The 23,371-nt window shown below is 34.6% G+C and overlaps 1 protein-coding gene across 3 annotated transcripts in view; it reads right to left on the bottom strand.

Moving 5' to 3' along the window:
- Tep2 (Thioester-containing protein 2) overlaps positions 1-23,371 on the bottom strand; it is a 320,565-nt gene that overhangs the window by 166,615 nt on the left and 130,579 nt on the right. For all 3 annotated transcript variants that reach the window (XM_090397649.1, XM_090397651.1, XM_090397650.1), the window contains exons 11-14: positions 18,427-18,532; positions 14,834-15,055; positions 8,608-8,958; positions 6,404-6,598 (exon numbers count right to left, since the gene is read on the bottom strand). In XM_090397649.1, the coding sequence (XP_090253775.1) occupies positions 6,404-6,598; positions 8,608-8,958; positions 14,834-15,055; positions 18,427-18,532 (874 nt within the window). The remainder of the gene's footprint in view (positions 1-6,403; positions 6,599-8,607; positions 8,959-14,833; positions 15,056-18,426; positions 18,533-23,371) is intronic.

Here is a 23,371-nt window from a genome sequence, read left to right on the forward strand (position 1 = left end):
ACAAGTTTAATCCCGTTTGAATGAATGCTGCTGCATACTGCAACATTACTATTAGCAACTGTAGCTAAGGTAACCTAAATGTTAATAATGTCAAGTTCTTTTCTAATATAAGCCTGCCAGTGATGCCACCTGTTCACACTCCTAACTTTCCTCAGAACTCTCATAGTCAAAGTCTAGTATTTTATTTCTAACCCAACTCTCAGATTCTGAAGTTAACCCTCTTGTACACAATGATTCCATTGCTGGAATCATAGTAAAACATTGGTACCCATCATGATGGTTATAAATTGAGTCAAGTATCTTTTCAGAAGGATAATATTCAAAAATGCTTGTTAGAACATTCATGAAAGTCCCCATAATGCTTTTCAGCGTAATAGCATCATTTTTTTATAACAAAAAACGTTATTTTCAGGTAAGTTGGATTGGAAGGTAAGTTGCAATCAAGAGATTAGGTTTGTTTTGCATTATCTTTTAAAGTTAACAAGCAATCATTACCCTTGAACTATGAAAGAACTGCAAAAAAATTTCGCCCTTTTAGGAGTTGGTTGACTATAGAATCCAATGGATGGCAGAAGCATCTTTCCCCATTCAGGTGGCACTGCACACCATGGTTGAATTTGCTGTTCTGCTTCATGTAAAATGAAACATGCATTTTTTTTTTTTTTTAAGAATATTTAGAAGAAAAGAAAAATATTTAGAGGAAAAACCTAGAAAGCATGCAATTATTAAAATATGCCACTAGAAAGAGTGAAATCTCATTTTCAAGATAAAATGGATAGGCAAGTTAGAAAAAACAATTACAAAACGCATGAAGTTACTTTCTCAAGTAACTTCATGCGTTCTCTAAATTTTCATTTAGAGAACGCATGAAGTTACTTTCCATATTTTTTTATTTTTTTTTAATGCTTCTCCACATCCCTTCGTAAAAAGATACAAACAATTAAACAGCTTTATTTATTATGAGCTCTATTATAAATCCAGAACATTTGAACTGGATATATTTAACAGTATAACATCTGCATAAAGTAAAGTATTGGAGAATAAAAACTCCAATCTTGATTCAAGTGCAAAGCTATGTTCCTTCATGATGTAATTCATACAGATATGAATAATCGTGGTGATTGTATGCACTCGTCTTAACACTTTATTTGCATCAAACTACTCCCTGACCTTTTAACTTTACTTCATTTGATCTGGAAAGTTTCTCTCATGATCGCCAATCACCCAAAATCTCATGTCATAAGTAGTTTTCAAACCCATTTTGGCTATACAAAGTTTATTGTATTTGTCTAAAGAAGACTGTAACCCTTCCTATAACATTCTGATGTGTATAATAACAATATAATATTCCATCATCATCAAATTCCTCACATATACCCTCAAGGGGTGTACAGGACATGATAGTACTACATGAAAAATTTACATCACTACTAACTTCCCATCTACAATTTTTCTCCAAATCAGCCTGTTACTTGTCAAGACTCCAGCATTATCGGATCTTATATTTCTATCATCTACAGCACTTTGTACAGTATCAATCCACCTATATCTTGGTCTTCCTCTGGGTAGTTTTCCTGCCAACCTGGCAGAGAACACTTGTTTTGCTAATCTTTCCTCACCCATTCTCTTTAAGTGACCATACCGCCTGATATTAGCTCTGCTAATGCATTCCTGGATGTTGACATGTCAAGTTCTTTCCTAATATCCTCGTTTTTAATATGATATTGCCATTGAAGCCATTTGTTCATGCAGTTAATCTTTCTGAGGACTCTCATATCTGCAATCTCTAGTCATTGGTCAAGCATTTTACTTCTGACCCAGCTCTCAGATCCATAAGTTAAAACTGGTTTGAACACTGTCTTGTATACAGACAATTTAGTGTTCTGACTAATTTCTCGCTTCATCCATATGTATTTATTCAATTGACTGCCTACCATACCAGCTTTGTTGATTCTGTAGTCTATTTCTGTATTTAATTTACTGTCTTCACTAAAAATCATGCCTAAGTAGCTGAAATGTTTTACTTATTCCACAGGTTCCCTGTTCACAACACAGTTGACATTTTTAACAATTCTACCTATTTTCATTGTCTGTTTTTTTAATGCTGACCTTCATATCATATCTATTAACAACAGTTATTCAATTTAGTCAGGGAATCTTGAAAACTATTCATAACAGATTTATTTAGAAGTATAACATCATCCACATAAAGCAAAGAGCTGACATTAACATCTCCAATTCTGATATCATGTTTAATACCACTTTCCTTCATAATGTGATCCATATAGATAATGAATAACAGAGGGGATAATGTACATCTTTGTCTCACACCAGATTTAACATTGAACCATCTTTCTGTACTTCAATTCTAACTGCTGACTTACAACTCAAATAAAGACTAAGATTGCTTGATATAATGCCCCATTGACACCTTATAACTGTAGCTTATTGAATGGCTTCTCTCTTGTTACCTTGTCATATGCCTTTTCCAAATTGGCAAAACTTAAATACAGATAATTGTTATATTCCCATGCTTTCTCAACTATTTGTCGTAAAGTGAAGATCTGATCCTGAGAGCCTCTATTTGGTCTGAATCCAGCTTGTTCTTCACCAAGCTTTTCTTGCACAATTCTTCAACCGTTTCTCAGGTATACTTGCATAGAATAGATCTTGCCAGGAAAACTCAGTAGGGAAATACCTCTGTAATTCTCACATTCAGTTCTATTTCCCTTTATATATATATATATATATATATATATGGGTACTATGAGAGCTCTACTCCAATCATCAGGAATTCTTCCCTCTGTCCAGGCTTTCTGAACTATGTAGTGCAGCCACTGTAAGACTTTTATACCACCATACTTCAGCATTTCCAGTTAAATATCATCTACTCCTGCTGCTTTTCCACATTTCAAGCCTTTGATGGCTTTTTCTACTTCAAGTATGGATATATATTCCTGACTGCATGCCTGTTGAGTATTTTTTACCACTGTGCTATCATTGCTTGTTTCATTAAGCAGTTTTTCTAAGTAATTACTCCATACTTCAAGGATATCTTTTTCTCCTGTTTTCATGTCACCTTTATCATCTCCAACTCCTTTTACAGCACTCTTTCCTCCATTTCTAAGCTAATTCAACAACCTCCAGAATATCTTACTACCTTCTCGATATTTATTTTCTATGTTCTTGCCAAAGTCCTCCCATGACTTTTGTTTAGCTAGTTTTACACAGTGTTTTGCTTTCTTACATTTGTCTCTGTATTCTCTAAGAGCAAAAGCTGACTTATTTGCCAGGAACTTTTGATATGCTTTCTTCTTTTCCTTCACTGCCTCTTTAACTTCCTGTGTTCACCATGGAGTTCTGATTTTTCTATCCTTGCAGACAACCTCACCATATGCACCTCTGGCTGAATTAATCAGGGTTTTATTCAAGGCTTGAATAAAACCCTGATTAATTTGGGTTTTATTCAAGCCCAGATATGGGCTTGAATAAAATCTCCAAAGTTTGGTTCCTGTTCTCAAACTCTTTCATTTTTTCTTCAATAATCTTTGTGTATTTTAGAGTTACAGTTCCCATCTGAGAGCTGCTTAACTTTCATTTGGTTTAAAACTTTCTTAAATGTTATTCTTTTCAATATGAAATTTAATTTCATCCTGATCAAGACTAAATAGTGATCGTTTCCAATTTCAAATCCTCTGTACACTCTGGTGTCCTCCACCAGGGAGAAAACATCACAATCAACAATAACATAGTCAATGAGACTTTTCTTATTACTTGCCTCTTCTCTCCATGTGAATTTATGGACATTTTTATGTTGGGACATAGTGTCAGTAATAACCAGTCCATGTCCTGAGCAGAAATCCAACAGGTATTTGCCATTATTATTAGCTTTGCTCTTTTCTCCAAATTTTCCCAAAATATTTTTGTATATCTGATAATCATTTCTACTCTGCTATTTAGATCCCCAACAAGGACCCACTTTTCATTTTTCATTGTGTCAGTTTCTTTTTCTAAAGCATCAAAAAATTCGTCCACTTCTACCTTAGTAGAACTTTCTGTGGGACCATAGGCACAAAAAAAGTCTCATTGTCCAGTTCCTCATTCTGATATTTGCCCACATCACTCTACTTGAGGCTGCCTGCCATTCAAGAAGATTAGCCTCTTATTTTGTGTTGAACACTATGGCTACTTCTTTTCCTTGATTGTCATTTACTGAATTAAAACATTTTGTATTTATTGCTCAGAAAGATCTCACCAGTTTTTTTGCCTTTTTTGTTTCAGTCACCCCTATTATGTCGATCTGGTACTTATCTAATTCTTCAGCTAGCTCCATTGCTTTGCATATTCAGGCTTCTTATGTTGATAGTACCGATCTTTAACTCTGGTGATGTTGAGTTGGGGTGTGCTTTCAGATTTGTTCCAGTAGCTGACTTTTTGCTGTTCGCCCTGGTTGACTGGAGAAAACAATGGGGGGCCTTGTTTAACCGGGTGATGCCTCAGCTGGCATTAAATTTTGTCGTGTTGTACCATCATTTTCTATATTGGTTTAAGCCAATGGGAATACAATTAGGTCGGCTAAATCCCAAATTGACAGCCCATCCTCGTTAGTTCAGTACCCAGGTAGATACTAAACAGGGTGCACCACGAGAAGGTGAGGATTGGACATTAGGTCAGAAGCCCTGGTCAGTTCTCTGCATTCCTTTAAAGGCTATGTGGAGGTCTCCTCTCAGTTATACAGCTTTGACCCTTAAACACCCCAGGGGAGTGGAAATAAGGTATGATAGTTCCATACAACATACCTTTGCTACAAGTTGCCTGGGGATGTACCCCTTTACCTCAGTCCTGAAGATACTTTAAGGTGCAAACTTTGTTTGCTTACACTGGATAAAGGATTAAACTTAAATTATTATAAACTAACCAAGTGCAAAATAAACTTCCAACATCTTTCTAAATCCAGAGTAATGTAATAATAAGATGGTACACAGTTGGCAAGCAACTTGTATAGTTAAATATGAAGGGTTTTTTTTTTTTTTGCCTTAGTATCACCACTTTGTGCCTCCCACTGATGAAACCTCAATAAAGGTTGAAACCAGTCTGGGTAGTGGTCCTTCCATTAATGCATAGCAGTATACATGTCCGCAAGGGAGATGTACTTTGCATTATGGGAGATACTGTGACAAGGAGTGGTGAGAGCTTGGTCCACGTTTGCTACGAGTTGCCTGGGGATGTACCACCTTACCTCAGTACTGAAAATATTTTCAGGAGCAAATTTTGTTTTCTTACACTTGGATAAAGGAATAAACTTAATTTATTATAGTTCCATACAAAGGTGGCTCCAAAACAGAGGTAGAAAACTACAGACCAATTAATACATCAGGAGTAGTAGTTAAAGTGTTGGAAAAATTGGTTCAAGGTAAAATCCAGACAGTGGGTGGATAGCGATGCGATACTATACAGTAGGAAATATGGCTCTCTAAAAGGGTAGGTCCCATCTTAGTAATTCATTCACATTTTATAATAAATGTGACAACAGAATTGGGATAAAGGAAATGGCTATACCATGAAATTGCTACTTTGCAAATGCATTTGAGAGAATACCACATGGAAAACTATTACAAAAGTGGAAGCAAATGGGAATGGATATGAAGATGGTATCATGGGTAGGGAAGTGGCTGACAGACACCAGAGGGTAGTAAATGGTGTAGTCAAATCTAGGAGAATGAAAGTGACTATTGGAGTACCTCAAGATTCTGTACTAAGGCCACTACTCCTTAATTTGTATATCAATGATATAGGAAAAGATTAAAGAGAGGATATTCAACTGTTTGATGATAATGTAAAACTACAGAGAACAATAGTAGATAAAGGTAATGTAGATATTCTGCAGGATGATTTAAAGAAATTGGCATAGGCATTACCTTACATTTATGTTACAAAATGTAAGGTTATGCACTTTGGGTTGAAAAGGTTGCACAAGGTGTATCATATTGATGGTACTGGACTGCTGGAAATTGATGAGGTTGGGGACTTGGGAATAATGGTAGACAGAGTTGAAGTTCACAGAGCATATATACAATATAGGAATATATACAACATGTCAAGGAATACATGAAGAAACATGAGAAAGACAAGTTGAAGATTTGCATATTAAATTTTGTCATAGTCCTCAGTCAGGTCTTTCACTGTCTCATGCACCATTTTCAACCAGTCTATAGATGAAATTTGGTGTGTTTCATATTCATGCTAAGAAACTACTTTAAAATATTAAATTTACAGAAATAAAACATAAGATCTAAAAGATTTCTATGACAACTGAAAATTTCTATTGTAATGTCACCTTAGATATAACTAGTGGATTATACTATAATATTCTTAAACAGAAGATATTAATTATAAAACTCACTGGTGTTCTAAATACTCCTTCCACATCAAAATTGAGGGCATCAGCTACAATTTCATTATTTTCTTTTCTCACATAATAAACAACTACACGAGCTTTTGGAGCCATAGGTGGAGTGACGATGAATCTAAAACGATGAGTAGTTGTGTTGGGAACTGGAACAGTGCCAGCCAGCATGATATTTCCACGACCAAGAACCTAAAAATGGTTTAAAAAAAATTAATGGAAATGCATTTTGAATTTAAGACAGTCTTTGCCTTCTGGAGAAATAAATGAAAAAAAAAAAATCTATAAAAATCCAAGTAATGATTTAATATTTTCTGGTATACATAAGGCCAGGTGAGGGAAGATATCTTTATATAAATCCCATGCATAAATAGTTGAAAGGTTATTGTACGTTTTAGTGCTGTTGGTGAGAAAATAGATATGACGGAAATGCAATTAAGATTTCAATTGATTAATTACCGATCAACAGTCTTATCTGACAGGTTACACTAATGGCTTCCACATTTATATTTGTAAAATACTCATAACTCCAACCCACTTAATATCTTCATCTTCCCCTATTTCATTTCACTTTTTTTTTAAATATATTAATCTTCCTCTTTGATTCAAGTAACCAAACCATGTTAGAATAGCTGTTTCCATATATTCACAAACAGTAATGCCAAATTTTATTACCTTCATTTTTAATATGGTTTTTTCATCAATGGATCTATTTACTTCCACAGGAGATTTTCCTTAGAACTCTTCACAGTGATCTCCCATCTGATCAATTATTTTACTTCTAACTTTATCCATACAATAAAATGGATTTGACCACTGCCTTAAGGTTGCTTGCTTTTTTTTATTTCCCTGATTGTACTTGTTTCATATAAACGTATTCAATTGGCTTTCCACTATGTTGGCCTCGTTGACTATTATTTTTAATTTTTTCCCCTATATGTTCACTACTGATAGTTCATCTTTTTTATTTTCCTACTAATTTTCAGTGTTTATTTTCATATCTAATTATCATGATTTAATTAGGATAAAGATCTTCATAATTTTCCTTTATAATTCTTGCTATTTCCCCCCCCCCCTTTTTTTTTAAATGCATAAATCAACTGAAGATTTGACTGTGACCAAGTCTTGTAAAATTATGCTAAACAATCAGTGCAGTACTTTTACTCCAACACATTTCAGGTTTCTGGGGATTTTTCCACCTTAAACATTCTTCTTGAACATTTATCATCGCAGTTCTGTTGTTTGTTACCTTATTTAATTATGAAGTCCACAAAGTTCTAAGTATCTATTAATAACCTTGAAATCATTTTTCCTCCCTTCATATTTATTCTTCTCTATTTTTCCAAAAATCTAACTGCTTTTGTTCAGCTACTTAACCCAGCTTTCCTAGATTTCTTTCTTAATTCTTTGAGAGAGAAATGACTAACCTACCTGAACATTTTAGTATTACTTCCAAACCTCAGTAGTGTCTGAAGACTCATCACAAGAAATTGAACACTCAGACTACAATAACCATCATACCTTGATAATTATCAATTATCAACCTTCAATATATTCAGTATTAGAACAATCACCACCCACTCCAGAAAGGATGATTCCTTTTCACTTCCTTACTCACATAAACTTTGTACAGTTTTCAGGTATCAACTCTGGTTCTTACATCACCCATTATCCTATGCAATAATCCCCTGTATTATTTAATAAGCTCCTCTCACTAATTTTATATGTTTCAATCATATTACCCTTCCTCCTCCTATCACCAAGCTCTGAAGACCACATTCCTTCAATCTGTCCCCATACTCAATATTCCAGTCATTTACCTCTTCCCTGCCCTCATGTTTTGGGGGGTTACCCAAAGATAATCTGATTAATCTGTTTATATGAATATTTTTCAACTGAGTAACAATGCATGAGAGAACATTTGCAAATTACTGGGATTAAATTGAAGGCTTTAAAGTATGACACTCAAAAATCAACAATGGGGGAAAAAAACTGGCATCATATTTGGATTTTGTATTAGTTTGTAAATCAATACAAATTAGTGACAAGTAAAAGACAAGGTTCTTCAGGTTAATACAATAAGGTGTTCTTTCTAATATCCCTTTAAATAAATTATAAACTTAAGCTTTTTGTACTACAATTATATATAAAAATAATTGATTAAAAAATTCTACAAGGCATTAAGGAAGAGGATTTCTTACCTCATATATAAGTTCAGTAATAGGTTCAGTAATATTAACTTCTAATTCAACTTCCTGGTCTACCTTAGGTTCCTCTGTGATGAGAAGAACTTGAATGAAATTATCACTAGGTGAGAGAGCAGCATCAGTGCTATCTAATTGGTAATGTTCTCCTCTGAACTCTGCATACAGATTTAAGAAAGTAACAATCTTTTTTTTAGGAGGATAGAACTCCAAGTTAATTAAACCATTCAATGGCACAGAATATTTTTTGCTTTCTACATTTTCATCATTGTATGTATAACTATAATTCAGTGTAACCATATCAGTGGTCTCAGCAATGGGAGTGTCATCCTGATGTGCAACTTTAAGCTGCAATAAAATAAAAAATAAAAAAGTAATCAATGGCTAAAGAAATTTATCTAAGAAAAGTTTTATTTTTATTTTTTATTTTTTTTTTTGCTAACTTCAGTTTAATTAGACACAGCTAAAAAAGTTTCAATGTGAAGTAACTTTCAATGCAATTTTGCTATGGTGGAATCTCATTAATACAAATCCAAAAACTAAATATTCTCTTTGCACGTAATGAAAATTTGCAATCCCAAATTCTGTCTTTGAACAAAACAGTTTTCCATTCTACTGAATATCGAACAATGTAACAATGCATCAGGGTGCAACATAGGATACTGACGATCTGGAAGGTGGGAGATTTTTTTAAAATATCGAAACGTACGTGGGTGGTCTGAAGAAAAGTTCTTGGCCTTGACCATAGATGGCAACACCATCGGCAGGATTTTTTTTCCTTCAAAGTTGTTATATCTGTCATAAGCATCCATGTGAAATTGCAAGTCATTCTATCAAGTAGTTTGTTTCATACAGCTGTCTGAAGCAAAAGTGTTGTCTGTATCCCTTGAAATAGATCAAATTGAGTATCATGTAGTTATAAAATTCTTTGTAAAAGAAGATTTAACGCTAAAAGAAATTCATTCAAAGTTCATAAAAGTTTGTGGGCACTCTTCTCTTTCGTTTGACAATTAAGAAATGTGCTGTCAAGTTTAAACATGGCCTTACCAGCCTTGAAGATGATCCACGTGAAGGCCGTCAAAAAGTGTATTACCAGAAATCGTTGATCAAGTGCATGATATGGTATTGGATGACCAGCAAGTCAAAGTGCGTGAAATTGCTGAGACTATAGGCATTTCAAAAGAACGTGTAGGATATATTTTGCATGAAGAATTGTAAATGAAAAAGCTTTGTGCAAGATGGGTGCACTTGCTCACAGCAGATCAAAAATGCACTCGCATGAAAATCTCTGAACAATGCTTGGAGCGTTTTAACAAGAATAAAACTGATTTTGTGTGTAGATTTATTACTATGGATTACACTTGGATTCACCATTACACACCAGAATCCAAACAGTGGACAGAAGCCAGATGTTCAGAGCCAAAGAAGACAAAGTCAGTTCCATCATTAGGAAAGGTCATGGCATCAGTGTTTTGGAATGCTAAAGGCTTTATGGTCATTAATTATCTTGAAGGTAAAATAATAACTGGGGAATATTATTCCAATCTTTTAATCAGACTAGGCGAAAAAATTAGAGAAAAGACCCAGTTTGCAGAAGGAAAAAATCATCTTTCATCAGGACAATGCACCTGCCCACAAAGGTGTTTTGGCAATGGAAAAATTAAGGGATCTGCACTATGAATTGTTGAAACATAGACCCTATTCCCCAGGTTTTTGGCTTCCTCTGACTTCTGTCTCTTCCCAAAACTAAAACTCTTCCTCGCTGGTCAGCATTTTCCTTCGAATCAAGAGGTGCTTGCAGCTGTAGAGGGGTATTTTGCAGATCTTACTGAGAACCACTACATGGACAGGATAATGGCACTAGAGCATCACTGGAATAAATGTATTAGTCAGAGAGATTATGTTGAAAAATAAAAATAATTTTGAAATTATAAATTCGTTTTTAGGCCAAGAACTTTTCAGACCACCCTGATATGCATATTTTTTTTTAAATTGTACTGCAATTAAAATGGCACTTTATCTTTAATATTTTAAACATATGGTGTTTAAAATAGTGGCCTACAACATATGGTGTATGCATATAGGAACATGATATACCTCAGGCTTCTTAAGAGATGTAATAAAATGGGACCTAACATGAGATATAATCAACAGAACCATTAATCTTATCAAGTACTATTGCTGCAAAGCTTGCCCAGAGGGATTAAAGACAAGCTTAAAGACAAGGATACATAAAGAAAAACTTAGGTGCCATTATATAATAATGCCAAATGGTATAAACATCAAAAGGGAAAAAAATAACCATTTATTAAACTAATATTTTGCTGCTGTTTATTTTTTAACGGTATATTAGAACACAGAAAAATAAGTGAATAATTAATTTATTAACTTATTGCTGGTATTTCAACCAGCATCTTTAGAGCACAAAAACACAGTTTGTCACAATACGCGAGACTATAACAACATGGTGCAATCAACGGACTAGTTAAACAAAATTGTAGCACCAACGCAAAGACTAGACTCCGATTTTGGTGCCCTCTATCTGGGGAAAAAAAAATTGCAGCTATCACATAAGACTAGAGTCCTAAACAAAGAAAAAAAAGAAATAAAACAGTACTAGTTTTTTCTTAAGATGACCGTCTCCCAGATTTTAGGCAAACTTATACAGTCATATTTGTTGTTGAGATTTGGAGTGTTTCAGGGCTTCTGTTGCCTCTAAGAACAATCTCTCCGACTTGTAAGAGCTTCTGTGCAGTACTTATGTTCTTCCAGTTGATCCTATGTGCAGGGGTATCCAGAATACGGTTTGCTAGGCCCGACTTGCCATAGTGATAATGAAGGATGTATCTTTTGTGTTCGTTGATGCGAATGTTCACAGTTCTTCCTGTTTGACCATGGTAGGCTTGATTGCATGAGCAGGGTACTTCGTAGACTCCTGGATGTGATAAAGGGGGAATGCTGTCCTTGGATGAGCAGATAAGGGTTGCTAATTTGCTCCACGGTCTGAATGTGTTTAGTTCATGTTTATTAAGAATTCTTGAAATCTTTTTGGGTGTGCCTTTAATGTATGGGATGGTGACTGTTTTGTGGTGGATAGTGGGAGGGGTTTCTTAGGAGCGGTTAGCATTTTGCTTATTTTTCTGTGTTCTAATATATACCGTTAAAAAATAAACAACATGTACGATGAACGCATAAGTCTGTCCACACGTTTAATATTTTGCTGGTTTTTTTACCCAGCATCATCAGAGCACAATGATAACTGACAGACACACAGTGTTAAACTAAGTAATTGTGAAAACAATTTAAATTGTAACTGACACTTAATGTCCTTATCAGATCGGTCAGATAACTACAATGTTAATTTAGAGAACTCCAGTTATTAGGTTTTGATATGACAAAAAAAGAATGCGAACTGCACTTATTGAGGTTAGAATCAGCATCTGCTTCATAGCAGCAATTCTAAAAATTGCCTCTCAGACCTCTAACAACTTCTATAATAACAGATATTTTTCTCCATCTGATCCTATGTGAAGGAGTATCCAGAGCATGGTCTGCCAATCCCAACTTGACATACAAATCATCTCTTTTGTGTTCTAAATATGAGTCTCCCAAATACACCTAAATTAAAAGCTGACCTTCTGCATCATTCTTCTCATCCAACTCCTGCATATATGACAAAGCAAATCATGTTCCGGGTAAAGTAAACGATCCCCCCTTTGGGTGGGGGGGGGGGGGGGAGTTACCTATGGAGGAATGATTCTGCTGACTGCTGAGCATGTTTGTAGGACTGTTTATATTGTCAATCAACAGCTGGGAATGTGAGTGAGGAAGGCGAAACTTTGATATTGCATATATTATATTATAGATGGTTTCCCTTGAAAAGGGGTTTGAGCTTGTTAAATTCCTTGGTCAAAGATGCAACTTCAGTAATTAAACACTATTTTGCATTTTACTAGATCTCTAACGTGATATATGTAGAATTAATAACTTGTCATTCTGCAATTCATTATAACAGAAACATTACCGTATCTGCTTTGTTTAAAAAACTCATCATAGTTTTTTTTTTTTTTTTTTTTTTTTTGTTGAGGCTGCTATTTCTTTGTGACATTTGCTTTTTTGGGGGAGAGGGAATTTGGTCAGTAAGTTTTGCTATGCCTAGAGCTGTTAGCTACTACAGAAGGTAAATTGTATACCCCATGTTGTATATACACCATTACTTCCAATTTCAGTAATTGCCTAGGTATTACGATAAACTTAAGACTAGGCATACTAACAGTTCCTTCCATTGAAACTAAAGGTGCAAAGTTCACAACACAATCCTGGGGTAGTTGTAGTCAATCCATTGTACACTGTTGGAGGATTTCCAACTTCTAGTATTGACTTTTTTTGAATTCCTTATCAACTGCATCTTAGGAGATGTTGTGAAGGACTGCCCATAGTTTAGAATTTAAAATTTCACACAGTTCATCATAGAAAGCAATAATTATATTTTTGAAAGTTCTAGCAAACAAATAGTGCTAGACTAATCTGTTTGTAAACACATTGGGCTAAATGAAACCTGATCTGACACAGCCAGGGATGATAGTAGTTCCACTTTTTCAGGAAGGTTAACATTTTCAACATCACAATTAGCTTTGATAGTACTTCACTACTTACTAACATACCACTAACAGACCCTTGATTTGATAAAGTCCTATTTCCCCAGATATTTGAATTACTCCAATTTATAGTACATGCTGATATTTCACATGAAAAGAGGAAAACAAATGAAATTGCAAAGGGTTCTCTTTCACCCCATTTAGCCAATTTATGTACAGAACATTTAGAGATCCAAGCACTCAACATGGATACACTCAAACCAGTGGATCTTCTGCAATATGTAGATCCATTTGGCCACCCCATGGTCTGGATACATTACATACATTTTTAGTGCATTTAAAGTTGACATTCCAAAATCCACTTCACAATGGAAGAAAATCAAATAACTGTATTCCGTTCTTAGATATGCAAGTTAAATCTTACAAATGGTTTATCTTTTCTATTTATAGAAAGCCAATGTGCACTGGAGTATATTTATATAAACCACCAAACTATCATATCCTTAAAATGCTCAAACACAGAGCAAGGGCAATGATTCTCCAACTTCTTCCAATGATGTTGCTCTTGCCAGTGAAATGAGTAAAGTTTGCTGCACATTTTTAGCCAATGGTTAACCAAAAAATACTGAACTCTTGCCTTCTCTCCCCACCCCAAAACAAAACTACCATCCCTTATATCCAGGGAATGCCTATTACAAGTTACAACTCATTTATTTATTCACCAAATACAATTCTTTATCACATCCAGAAGTTTATGAAGTGCTCAGTACTTGTGAACTGGTTTGCTACGAACAGACAGGTAGATCTACATCTGCCTCAAACAACATCAGAAACACATTGATCACCATTATGGCAAGTAAAATTAGATGGGACTAAGCTAATGTGATACACAGCAAAAAAAGTCTTGGAATCAGCAACAAATATGAAATATTGCCCAAAAACATCAGAAACACATTGATCACCATTATGGCAAGTAAAATTAGATGGGACTAAGCTAATGTGATACACAGCAAAAAAAGTCTTGGAATCAGCAACAAATATGAAATATTGCCCAAACCTCACAGGTGTGAGTACTAATTTTGTAATTTACCAAAACTCTGGAAGTCAGTTTAAGATCAATTTTAATACTTGGAAAATTCTCTTTATCCAATAGATGGTGCCAAATTAGGACTTTAGTTATTTGTGTTGTCTATTACAATTTTAAAACTGTTCCCACTAGTAGTAGTGTTTGCTCAGCATGGCAAGATGGGTATAAAAACCATCAAAATATCAACAGTTAAGTAAATGCATCATTTTGCTTCTTGGTGTTGACAATTAAACCACAAAATTACAGATGAACAACTACCAACACCTAAACTTATCTATATCCAAAAGTAAAAATCTAGCATTAGCTGGAGTGAGCTCAAATTGGAACAAAAAGTGTGAAGAGCAACTACTAAGAGCTGGTAATGAATCACTGCATTGGACTACCATTGTAGCCTGCAACATCAAATCCCATGAATTTCAATACATGTCAAATGACCAAGATTTTTCTCTTCAAGAACAGTAATAACGTTTATGTATTGTTTAATTTTTATATAGAAATAACAACATTAAGAACTGCAATTTAATAAAATGCAACTTACAATAGCTGTGTACCTAAGACCAGGTTTGAATGATTTTGAAGTTTTAATGAGCTCCAACTTCACATCTCTATTGAACACTTTAATCACTTTGCTTGCATTGTATTTTCTGCCAGTTAATTCTTCCTGGACTTCAGCAGAAATTTCTACTTCTTTCACAACAAAATCAGCTTTTAGTCTCAGATCATTTACTAAATTCAAGTGGAAATCAGCTTTGCCATCAATCTGTAAAAATAAAATATATAATAAAAATAAATCTTTAAAAAATTGATTTAGAAGAATCAATGTAACTGATCACAGAACATGCAGCTAAATATACAGATTTATTTCTATATATAGATATAATTTTTTTATTATTCTTAAAAAAAAAAATCACTCTAAAAGTAAGAAGATTCTCCTAATAAACACTTTAAATGAAAAATTACCATTAATCATCAGCTCACCATAGCAAACTCCTTGTGATAAAGGAATAGTTTGTTATAACAAATGTTTGCTATACTAAACTTCCTCTAAAATAGCACTGTGCTTAAGACCTTAACAGTTTGTGGAGTAGTGAATATGTACTGATAACAGTGAGTATTGACTATTATCTATGAAGTAATCCTCTTTCTTTTCTACAGTTATGCAGGAATGACAGTATCCTCCTACATTCTGACTTTCACAATAGTAGAAATAATTTTCTGTCTAGTGTGATGAAACCTATGCAGTCAATCTTAATAACTCCAAAGGCATTACATCCATAAAAAAGGTCTGCTCAAAAAACTGGCATCACATTACCTTCTACCTTTGAAAAACAGGTGGATAGTTTCTTCACTAATGCAGAAGTGTTCCATGGCCATGTTTTCTATGATTTTTCTCCTATACATAAATGATTTCTCACTGACCCCAAACCCTAATCATATTAGTTTGATGATGACACATTCCATTTATTTGACATATTGAATTCTCAAAACATCCCAAGCCTCAAGTTATGCAACCAATGCATTAAAACACTGATCTCCATGTCATTCTTCAAAATATAAGAGATATGTTAAGAGAAAGAACATAACCTTTCCTCTTTATATGTATATACACACACTAGGTGATCCAAAAGGACCAGAAAAAGTAAAAATTCAATAATTCGAAAAGTAAAGATAGTAGCACGATTCGGTTTTCACATGAATGCACAGAAAGACATGGGATTTTTTTTAATAAAAAATTTTATTGCCATAATAGTTATATTTGTCACCAACAGGTGCGCTTCAGCTGTGTCAGTAGTTTGTGCATTGGCACAGCGCAGCTAGGATTACAAATGTTCAATGTGACAGCCGTCAGACGTGGCACAGCATCGAAGAGGGGTTCAGCTGTAATTCCTGTCACATGATGGTGCATAGCTTCTTTCAACATGGCCAATGATGTCGGCCAACCACTTACACCTGTGACTTCAAGTATCCCCATAACCAAAAGTCACAAGGTGTAAGGTCTGGAGACCTTGGTGGCCATTCATACGGGAAAGAGCGACTGAGGACACGGTCATCGCCAAATGTCGATCGCAGCAGGTGCTGAACAGGACCTGTGATGTGCGGAGGCGCACCATCCTGCATGAATGTTATACTATGGAGCGCTTGCCCCTCTTGCAAGGAGGGAATGATGCAGTCTCTTAAAAGCACTGGATAACGCTCACGTGTGAAAAACAGTTTGAAATGTACTGCTATGGACTTCCCCAAAGAAAAGGGGGCCTATAATGATGACGCAGTGAACCTGCACCACACTATCACCTTTGGCTGATGCAAAGGGGTTTCCACAATTTCCGGATCTGTTTAAATACCAACAGGCAGCAGCTCTGGGACTGCTACAGCACCACCTGTCGGTGACAAATGTAACTATTCTGGCAATAAAATTTTTCATTATTAAAAAAAATCCCATGTCTTTCTGTGCATCATTTCTGTGAAAACTGCATCGTGCTACTGTCTATACTTTTCGAATTATTAAATTTTTACTTTTTCTGTTACTTTCGGATGACCCAGTGTGTGTGTGTGTGTACACACACACATACCAACTTACCTCTCTTTACCCTATTTAAAATAAGATAACCAGACAAGATAAGGTCTCCTCTAGCCTTTCCTTATGTAAACACATCTAGCTTGGTTAGCCTTCAAACTTAGCATCACTTTTCACTCAAGATAATATCATTTACCCACTATGAACTAACCCTCTATAACGGCTAGATCTACCCCTATGGTTCCGTGAGCTTTACTGAACTGAGCATCTCTGAAGATACTACTATCCACAATCCATTTAGAAGGAGACCTGGTCGTTTACTATCATGCACCATGACAGAGTGAACAACTAGAGAGAAAACTGATGACCTGATTGCAAAGGGGAGAGTGGACCATAAGATTCTCTGGAAATTGGAAATGTCAAGAGTGACCAAGTCTCCAATCTTTTCCATCGCTTATGTCTAGCTATCATCTTCTGCCTTTAGACATAAGCCATGCTCTTGACATTTCCAATTTCCAGAGAATCTTATGGTTCACTCTTTGCAACCAAGTAATCTGTTTGATCCTTAGTTGTTCACTATCATAGTGCATGATAGTGAAGGACCAGATTTCCCCTTCTCTCTCTCTCTCGTGCTCTCTCACCCCCCACCAATGTTGAGGTACTTCAAGAGCCTACAGTTTCCTACTATCCCCCTCCTCCTATGCACAAATGAACTGACTTAAATACTATTCACAGCTTTGCTGAAGACAGTGCACTGCCATTCCTCCTCATTTTGCAAAACCTGTGGTGTACTCCCGATGATTGTAGTAGAGCTCTCATAGTACCCATATATAAAAAAGGGAAATAAAACTGAATGTCAGAATTACTGAGATATTTCCCTACTGAATGTTCCTGGTAAGATTTATGCAAGAATACTTGAGAAGAATTGTGGAAGAAAAATTTGGTGAAGAACAAGCTGGATTCAGGCCAAATAGAGGCTGTCAGGATCAGATCTGCACTTTACTACAAATAGTAAAGTGCAGATCTGATTATAATAAGTATTGGAGATGGTGTTGAACGCTTAATTGTCATTGCCAGAATATAACATTCTATACTTATCTGTAGAAAATAAGCCAAAGAACTCAGTCCTAATATGGACCAGTAATTCTGTATAATTAATTTTAAGTTGTTAGTCAGAGGTCTGTTCAAGACTAGAGGTTCTGTTGCAATTCAAACCATCTCTGATACTTATCGTCACATATATAATAACAAGTAGCAAGTAATTGTACTCCAAAGATGCTGGTTTGAAATCCAGCAAAAAATATAAACCAGTTAAATATTTATCACAATGTTGCATAATACCGTGAAAAAAGCAAATGTCATTAAATTTTTTCATATGATCAATCAGAAAAAAATGACTATTGTTTGTATTTTTAACCTTAGAAATGGCAAGTTGTTTCTTAAGCATCAAAAACAAAATGTTAAAAATAGCTTGTAATACTATATTAAAAATTATATTTCTGGAAGAATTTTTTTGGAAATTATTAGTGATGTATCTAAAGTTATCTTTAAATATCTCATTTTCATTAATCTATTAAGAAAGTTAAAATTTATTTACAATTTAAATATTAACCAACCTTTGTTTTAGTATCTGATGTTTTTGAAATGGACACAAAACCATATTTTTCTACAGGTACTGCTTTTACTGTTACATCTCCTTTGACAGGCCTACCATATGTGTAACTAAAAAGGAAGGTTTGAAATTAAGTATTTCATATTATACAAAAGAAAATCAAATTCCTGATATGTATCCTCAGGGGGTGTACAGGTCAAAAGAAAATTAACTGTCAAACTGCTGAAAACTTCATCGGGTGCATAACACAAGAAAAAAGATACACAAAAACATTACTTAGGTACATCACTAAGATTTAAACTATTGATGGACTGCTCAAATTAGAATGGATTCATGTACCAACTGTATAGTTATTCTCGTGCACATTGCCCTCAGCCATAACCTTTCTTATTGTTACTCCTCTGCTATTTGGCTATGGCAGTCTTGAGACCAACAATAATGCAGCTGGTCTGCAAATCCATTCTAATTTGAGCAATCTGTTAATAATTTAAATCTTTAATGATGTACCTAAGTGTTTTTTTGTTGTTGTTTTTTTTATCTTTTTCCCTTCTATGTATTATGTACCCGATAAAGTCTTCTAGAAAGACTAAGCTAGTTGTGCCTTTAAAAATTAATTATTTTCTTATTTATCATTCAGCTATATAGTCATAAGTGATTCTCCTTAAAACATGTACAATAGCCATGAAAACCTAATACACCTTATTTTTCCGCGATAGATACGTTCTTAAAAATTACGCGTAAATAGAACTACTGACTCCATAGAAAATGTGAAGATTGGTTCCAAACCTGAAATATAAGCAAAATAATGAAAAAACAAACATTAAATTTGTTATGATGATAAGATTTTTATTTATATTTCATGGAGAACACACATACATATAAAGAATTTTAATAACTTTAAAAAAACATTTCAATTGTTTACTAACGATTCTATAAAAAAATTGTAATTCGCTATCAGTTTCTGACAAACACAAAAGATTCCGTTTTCGTGAGACTAACATCACTAGAACTACTAGATATGGTAATATCGTCAGACTTCCGCCTCAACTTGTGGAATTCTTCTTGTCATATCTTGAACAAAAGTACCACTGGTTTCAGTAGTTTTAGTCATGAACTCAGTTATTAATCGCTGTGTTGATGCTTTAGATAAGTCGCGATATAATTCTCTGTGTGAAGACATTACCAACTTAAGCTCACGTGAAAACTTCCCAGCACATTCTTCATTTGGATCATGTCAGGAAAAATAATTGCCTAAATTACTGGCCGGTTTAAGACCTCCTTTAATAATATAAACAGTAAAAGTAGGATTATCTTGATCATTATCTTCTTCGCTTTCAGGAGTCTCAGAAACAATCTCCACTATTTCATCTTCGCTAAGAGGTTTATCAATTAACAATTCTTCGATATCTGCCAAGATCATTGAATCCTTCTCCGCCAATTTCACATGCCAAACTTATTATATTGGGGAATTCTGCAATATGATTGACGGGAACAGGAGCATTCTCTTTAACACATGCGGGCCAAATAGCTTTCCAAGCATCCATTCATAGTTTCTGGTCTCAATTCAGATAACGATAATCGAACCTGATCAATACAATCCATAATTGAAAAATTTTTCCACACATCCATAACTCACAGTGTTTCATCATCATTTAGCTTGTTCAAAACATACTGAAATGTTCATCTGACATAATATGTTTTAAAAGTCGCAATTATACCCTGATCTAGAGGTTGTAGCAATGATGTGGTATTGGGCGGCAGAAAAAAAAAATTGAACATTTGGGTATTCTATGGCAGGATGACCAGGTGCATTATCAAGAATCAAAAGCACTTTAAATGTGAGACCTTTGTCATTCAAATAGCGTCTAACCTCTGGCACAAAATGTTTGTGGAACCACTCAGTGAAAATATCAATGGTCACCCAAGCTTTTTTTGTTGGCCATCCAATGAACTGGCAATTTTTGAAAATTTACGCCTTTCATTGGCCATGGTCTTAATGATCGATTTATGAGCAGTGGTTTTAACATCCGATCTCCTAAAGCGTTCGAACAAAATAGGAGTGTTATGCGATCCTTTGCTGCTTTGAACCCACCAACAGTTTTTTGCATTTTTGATACATAAGTTCTGTTTGGCATTTTTTTCCAGTAAAGGCTAGTTTCATCCATATTCCAAACTTGTTCACGAGTGCAACTTCCATCTTCAATTATTTTAGCAAGTTTTTGTGGAAAATGCTTTAGCAGCTGTTTCATCAGCAGAAGCCATTTCACCTTTAATTTTTATATTATGAAGAGCAAGTCTTTTAATAAACTTAGCCAGCCAACCATTGCTTGCATGAAATTCATATTTTTTTCCTCGATTGAGATGAAGTATCTGGCTGCAGTTTTTTAATCTGTTCATAAAATCTTAATGCTGATTGCTTGATGGAATTTCCATCAACTGGCATTCTTTTTTGTACATTATCTTCTATCCACATCACTAAAGCTTTTTCGGCCTTTTCTAGAACAAAATCTCTTGTGTATGATGATAATTTCACACTTGATTTTGTACCAGAACATACTGCATTTCTAATGAACTTCATTTTTCTTTATAGATCTGACAGTTGATTCACGGACTCCAAAATGCTTACCCACAGCCGTCGCACCTTCCCCACTTTGAAGACTATCTAAAATTTGAATTTTTATATCCAAGGAAACAGCTTTTTTTTTTTTTTTTTTTTTTTTTTTTTTTTTTTTTTGTTATCGGCAACATCATGTGAGGGCTGGATTAAAATCTTCAGTTAATGAAATTAAAGTTTGAAAATTACATATAGCTTGCCATTTATTATTTCTTGGCAAAATTTTAATTTTATAACGCGATTTTTATTTCGATTTCACTTAAAAAATGTGGTAACTGTGTTGTCGACTCAAACACCAAATTCAAACTGCTAAGAACTGCTTTTTCATGCACAGTCAGTTATGGAATTTGGAGAATTCCTGATAAATGAAATTCGTAAGAACTTAGAATTTTCTTAATTGAAACGAGAATGCAATTCTACAAAATTCTCAGAATTTTCTTGAATTACGGATTTTTTCCCAACTTACTTTTCTTTTTCGCATAAAAAGAGGTTTAGGTGTATATGAAATTACACACACACACACACACACACACGGAGCAAAGAGGATACTATGAAAGTATTATATGATTAAGTTTATATTATTAACTTCCTTTCAAAATTTCTCCAACATAGTCTGATATTTCATCAGGTAATTCTCACATCCAATATTTCATTCTTCTAAGACACTAACTGCATTAATCCATCCAGATCTTGTTATTCACCTGAGTCTTGACACCAAATACCAGTTTGTCTAAACTTTTATCTCCATTCTGCAGACCACATAGATCATACAACCTGAAATTAATTTCAGAGAGCTAAGTTCATACAACCTGAAATTAGCTCTCTGCTTACGCATTCCCAAATAGTATGTTAACTTCATTTGTAATAACTTCATCTTTTTAATGATTCTGCCACTGATGCCAGTTTTTATAAATGAGGAATGGAGAGTAACTCTGAAGTCAGAGAGAGAGAGAGAGAGAGAGAGAGAGAGAGAGAGAGAGGTCACTGATATTAAGGAGAAAGTGTGGATAAGAGGTACTCCAGCATTAATAAAGAAGTCAACTATGATACAACAAATGACAAGTGAGAAAGTTAGAAATCTAACTACAAAGCACAGGAGGAAGACTAATGGTAGCTTGTTCAGGAGGCCTCAATGCTAAGCACAATCTACCTCTGAAGTAGAGCAACCAATGGGTTTGGTTTCTCAAAATCTTTCCATGGTCTTTGTCCACAGGTGAATAAGGATAGCACAGCAAAGTCTACTATAGAATGATAGAATCCACATTAGTGATTGTTAATTAACAGTTGACCTTCATCCTTGAGATTGCAGCGAGGACAATCAGACATTTGATAGCTGTCCCCCTTTAATTTTTTTTTTTTTTTTTTTTTTAAGGAAAATGCTGGATAAAACTTGTTTCCATGCTGTTGGACAGAAGAATATGACAGCTCATATAGGCAATGGATTTGTGCTAATTCTGGGACACAACTAGAGGAATACCATCTGAACCAGGTTCCTTATTAGCATCTAGATTGATTTAAATATACTAACCAAACATAGAAATCTCACTTACTGGTTTCTAATATATCCTGGAACACCATTCTTTCTACCACCTACAGGGTTGGTATCAATTGAAGCACATGATTTGTGACATGCCTACCAATGTGCAAACACGAAGTTTAAAAAAAAAGTCATATCCCAAGTATAGAATGAGACAATTTGTCCCAGTCAGGCTTTTGCATATTAAAGTGAGAATCTGATCCTGATAGCCACTATTTTGCTAGAAATCAGCTTTTTCTTACAAATTTCTCTTCTAAAATTTCTCTGAACCTCTTCTAAAGTATGCATACATAAATCGTCCATGGAACACTTGATAGAAAGTTCCTTTAACCACCTCACCGGCCATTATGGATCAAATACACATCCTCATATGCTTCGTATCCACCATATATTTCAATGTAATATCAATGGTATTACAATTTTAATATGCACTTCGAATCCGTGATAAACTTGACGTCTTGGCCGGTAGCGTGGTTAATACTCAATGTTCAATTTTTTAAGTAAGCCTACACAAAATGTTTCTCTTTTTACATATGGATGCTATGAGAGCATCAGAATTCAACCTTCTGAATTATGCAACAGTAGATAACTTTTATACCTTCATATCTGAGCATTTCTGGTTAAATCTATTCCAGTTATTGCATTTCAAACATTTTTAGTACCTAATGTCTTTTTCTACCTTTGCTCACTCTCTTGACTGTATTCCTTTTTAATATTTTCTACAGCTGTTCTATAACCACCTGTTTCATTTAACAATCCTTCAAATAATTACTCCAGCCATCCAGAATACCTTAATAC

The sequence above is a fragment of the Typopeltis vanoorti genome, chromosome 9 (assembly GCF_054136105.1).
Source record: "Typopeltis vanoorti isolate ZY-2024b chromosome 9, IOZ_Tvanoo_1.0, whole genome shotgun sequence".
Taxonomy (NCBI): Eukaryota; Metazoa; Arthropoda; class Arachnida; order Uropygi; family Thelyphonidae; genus Typopeltis; species Typopeltis vanoorti.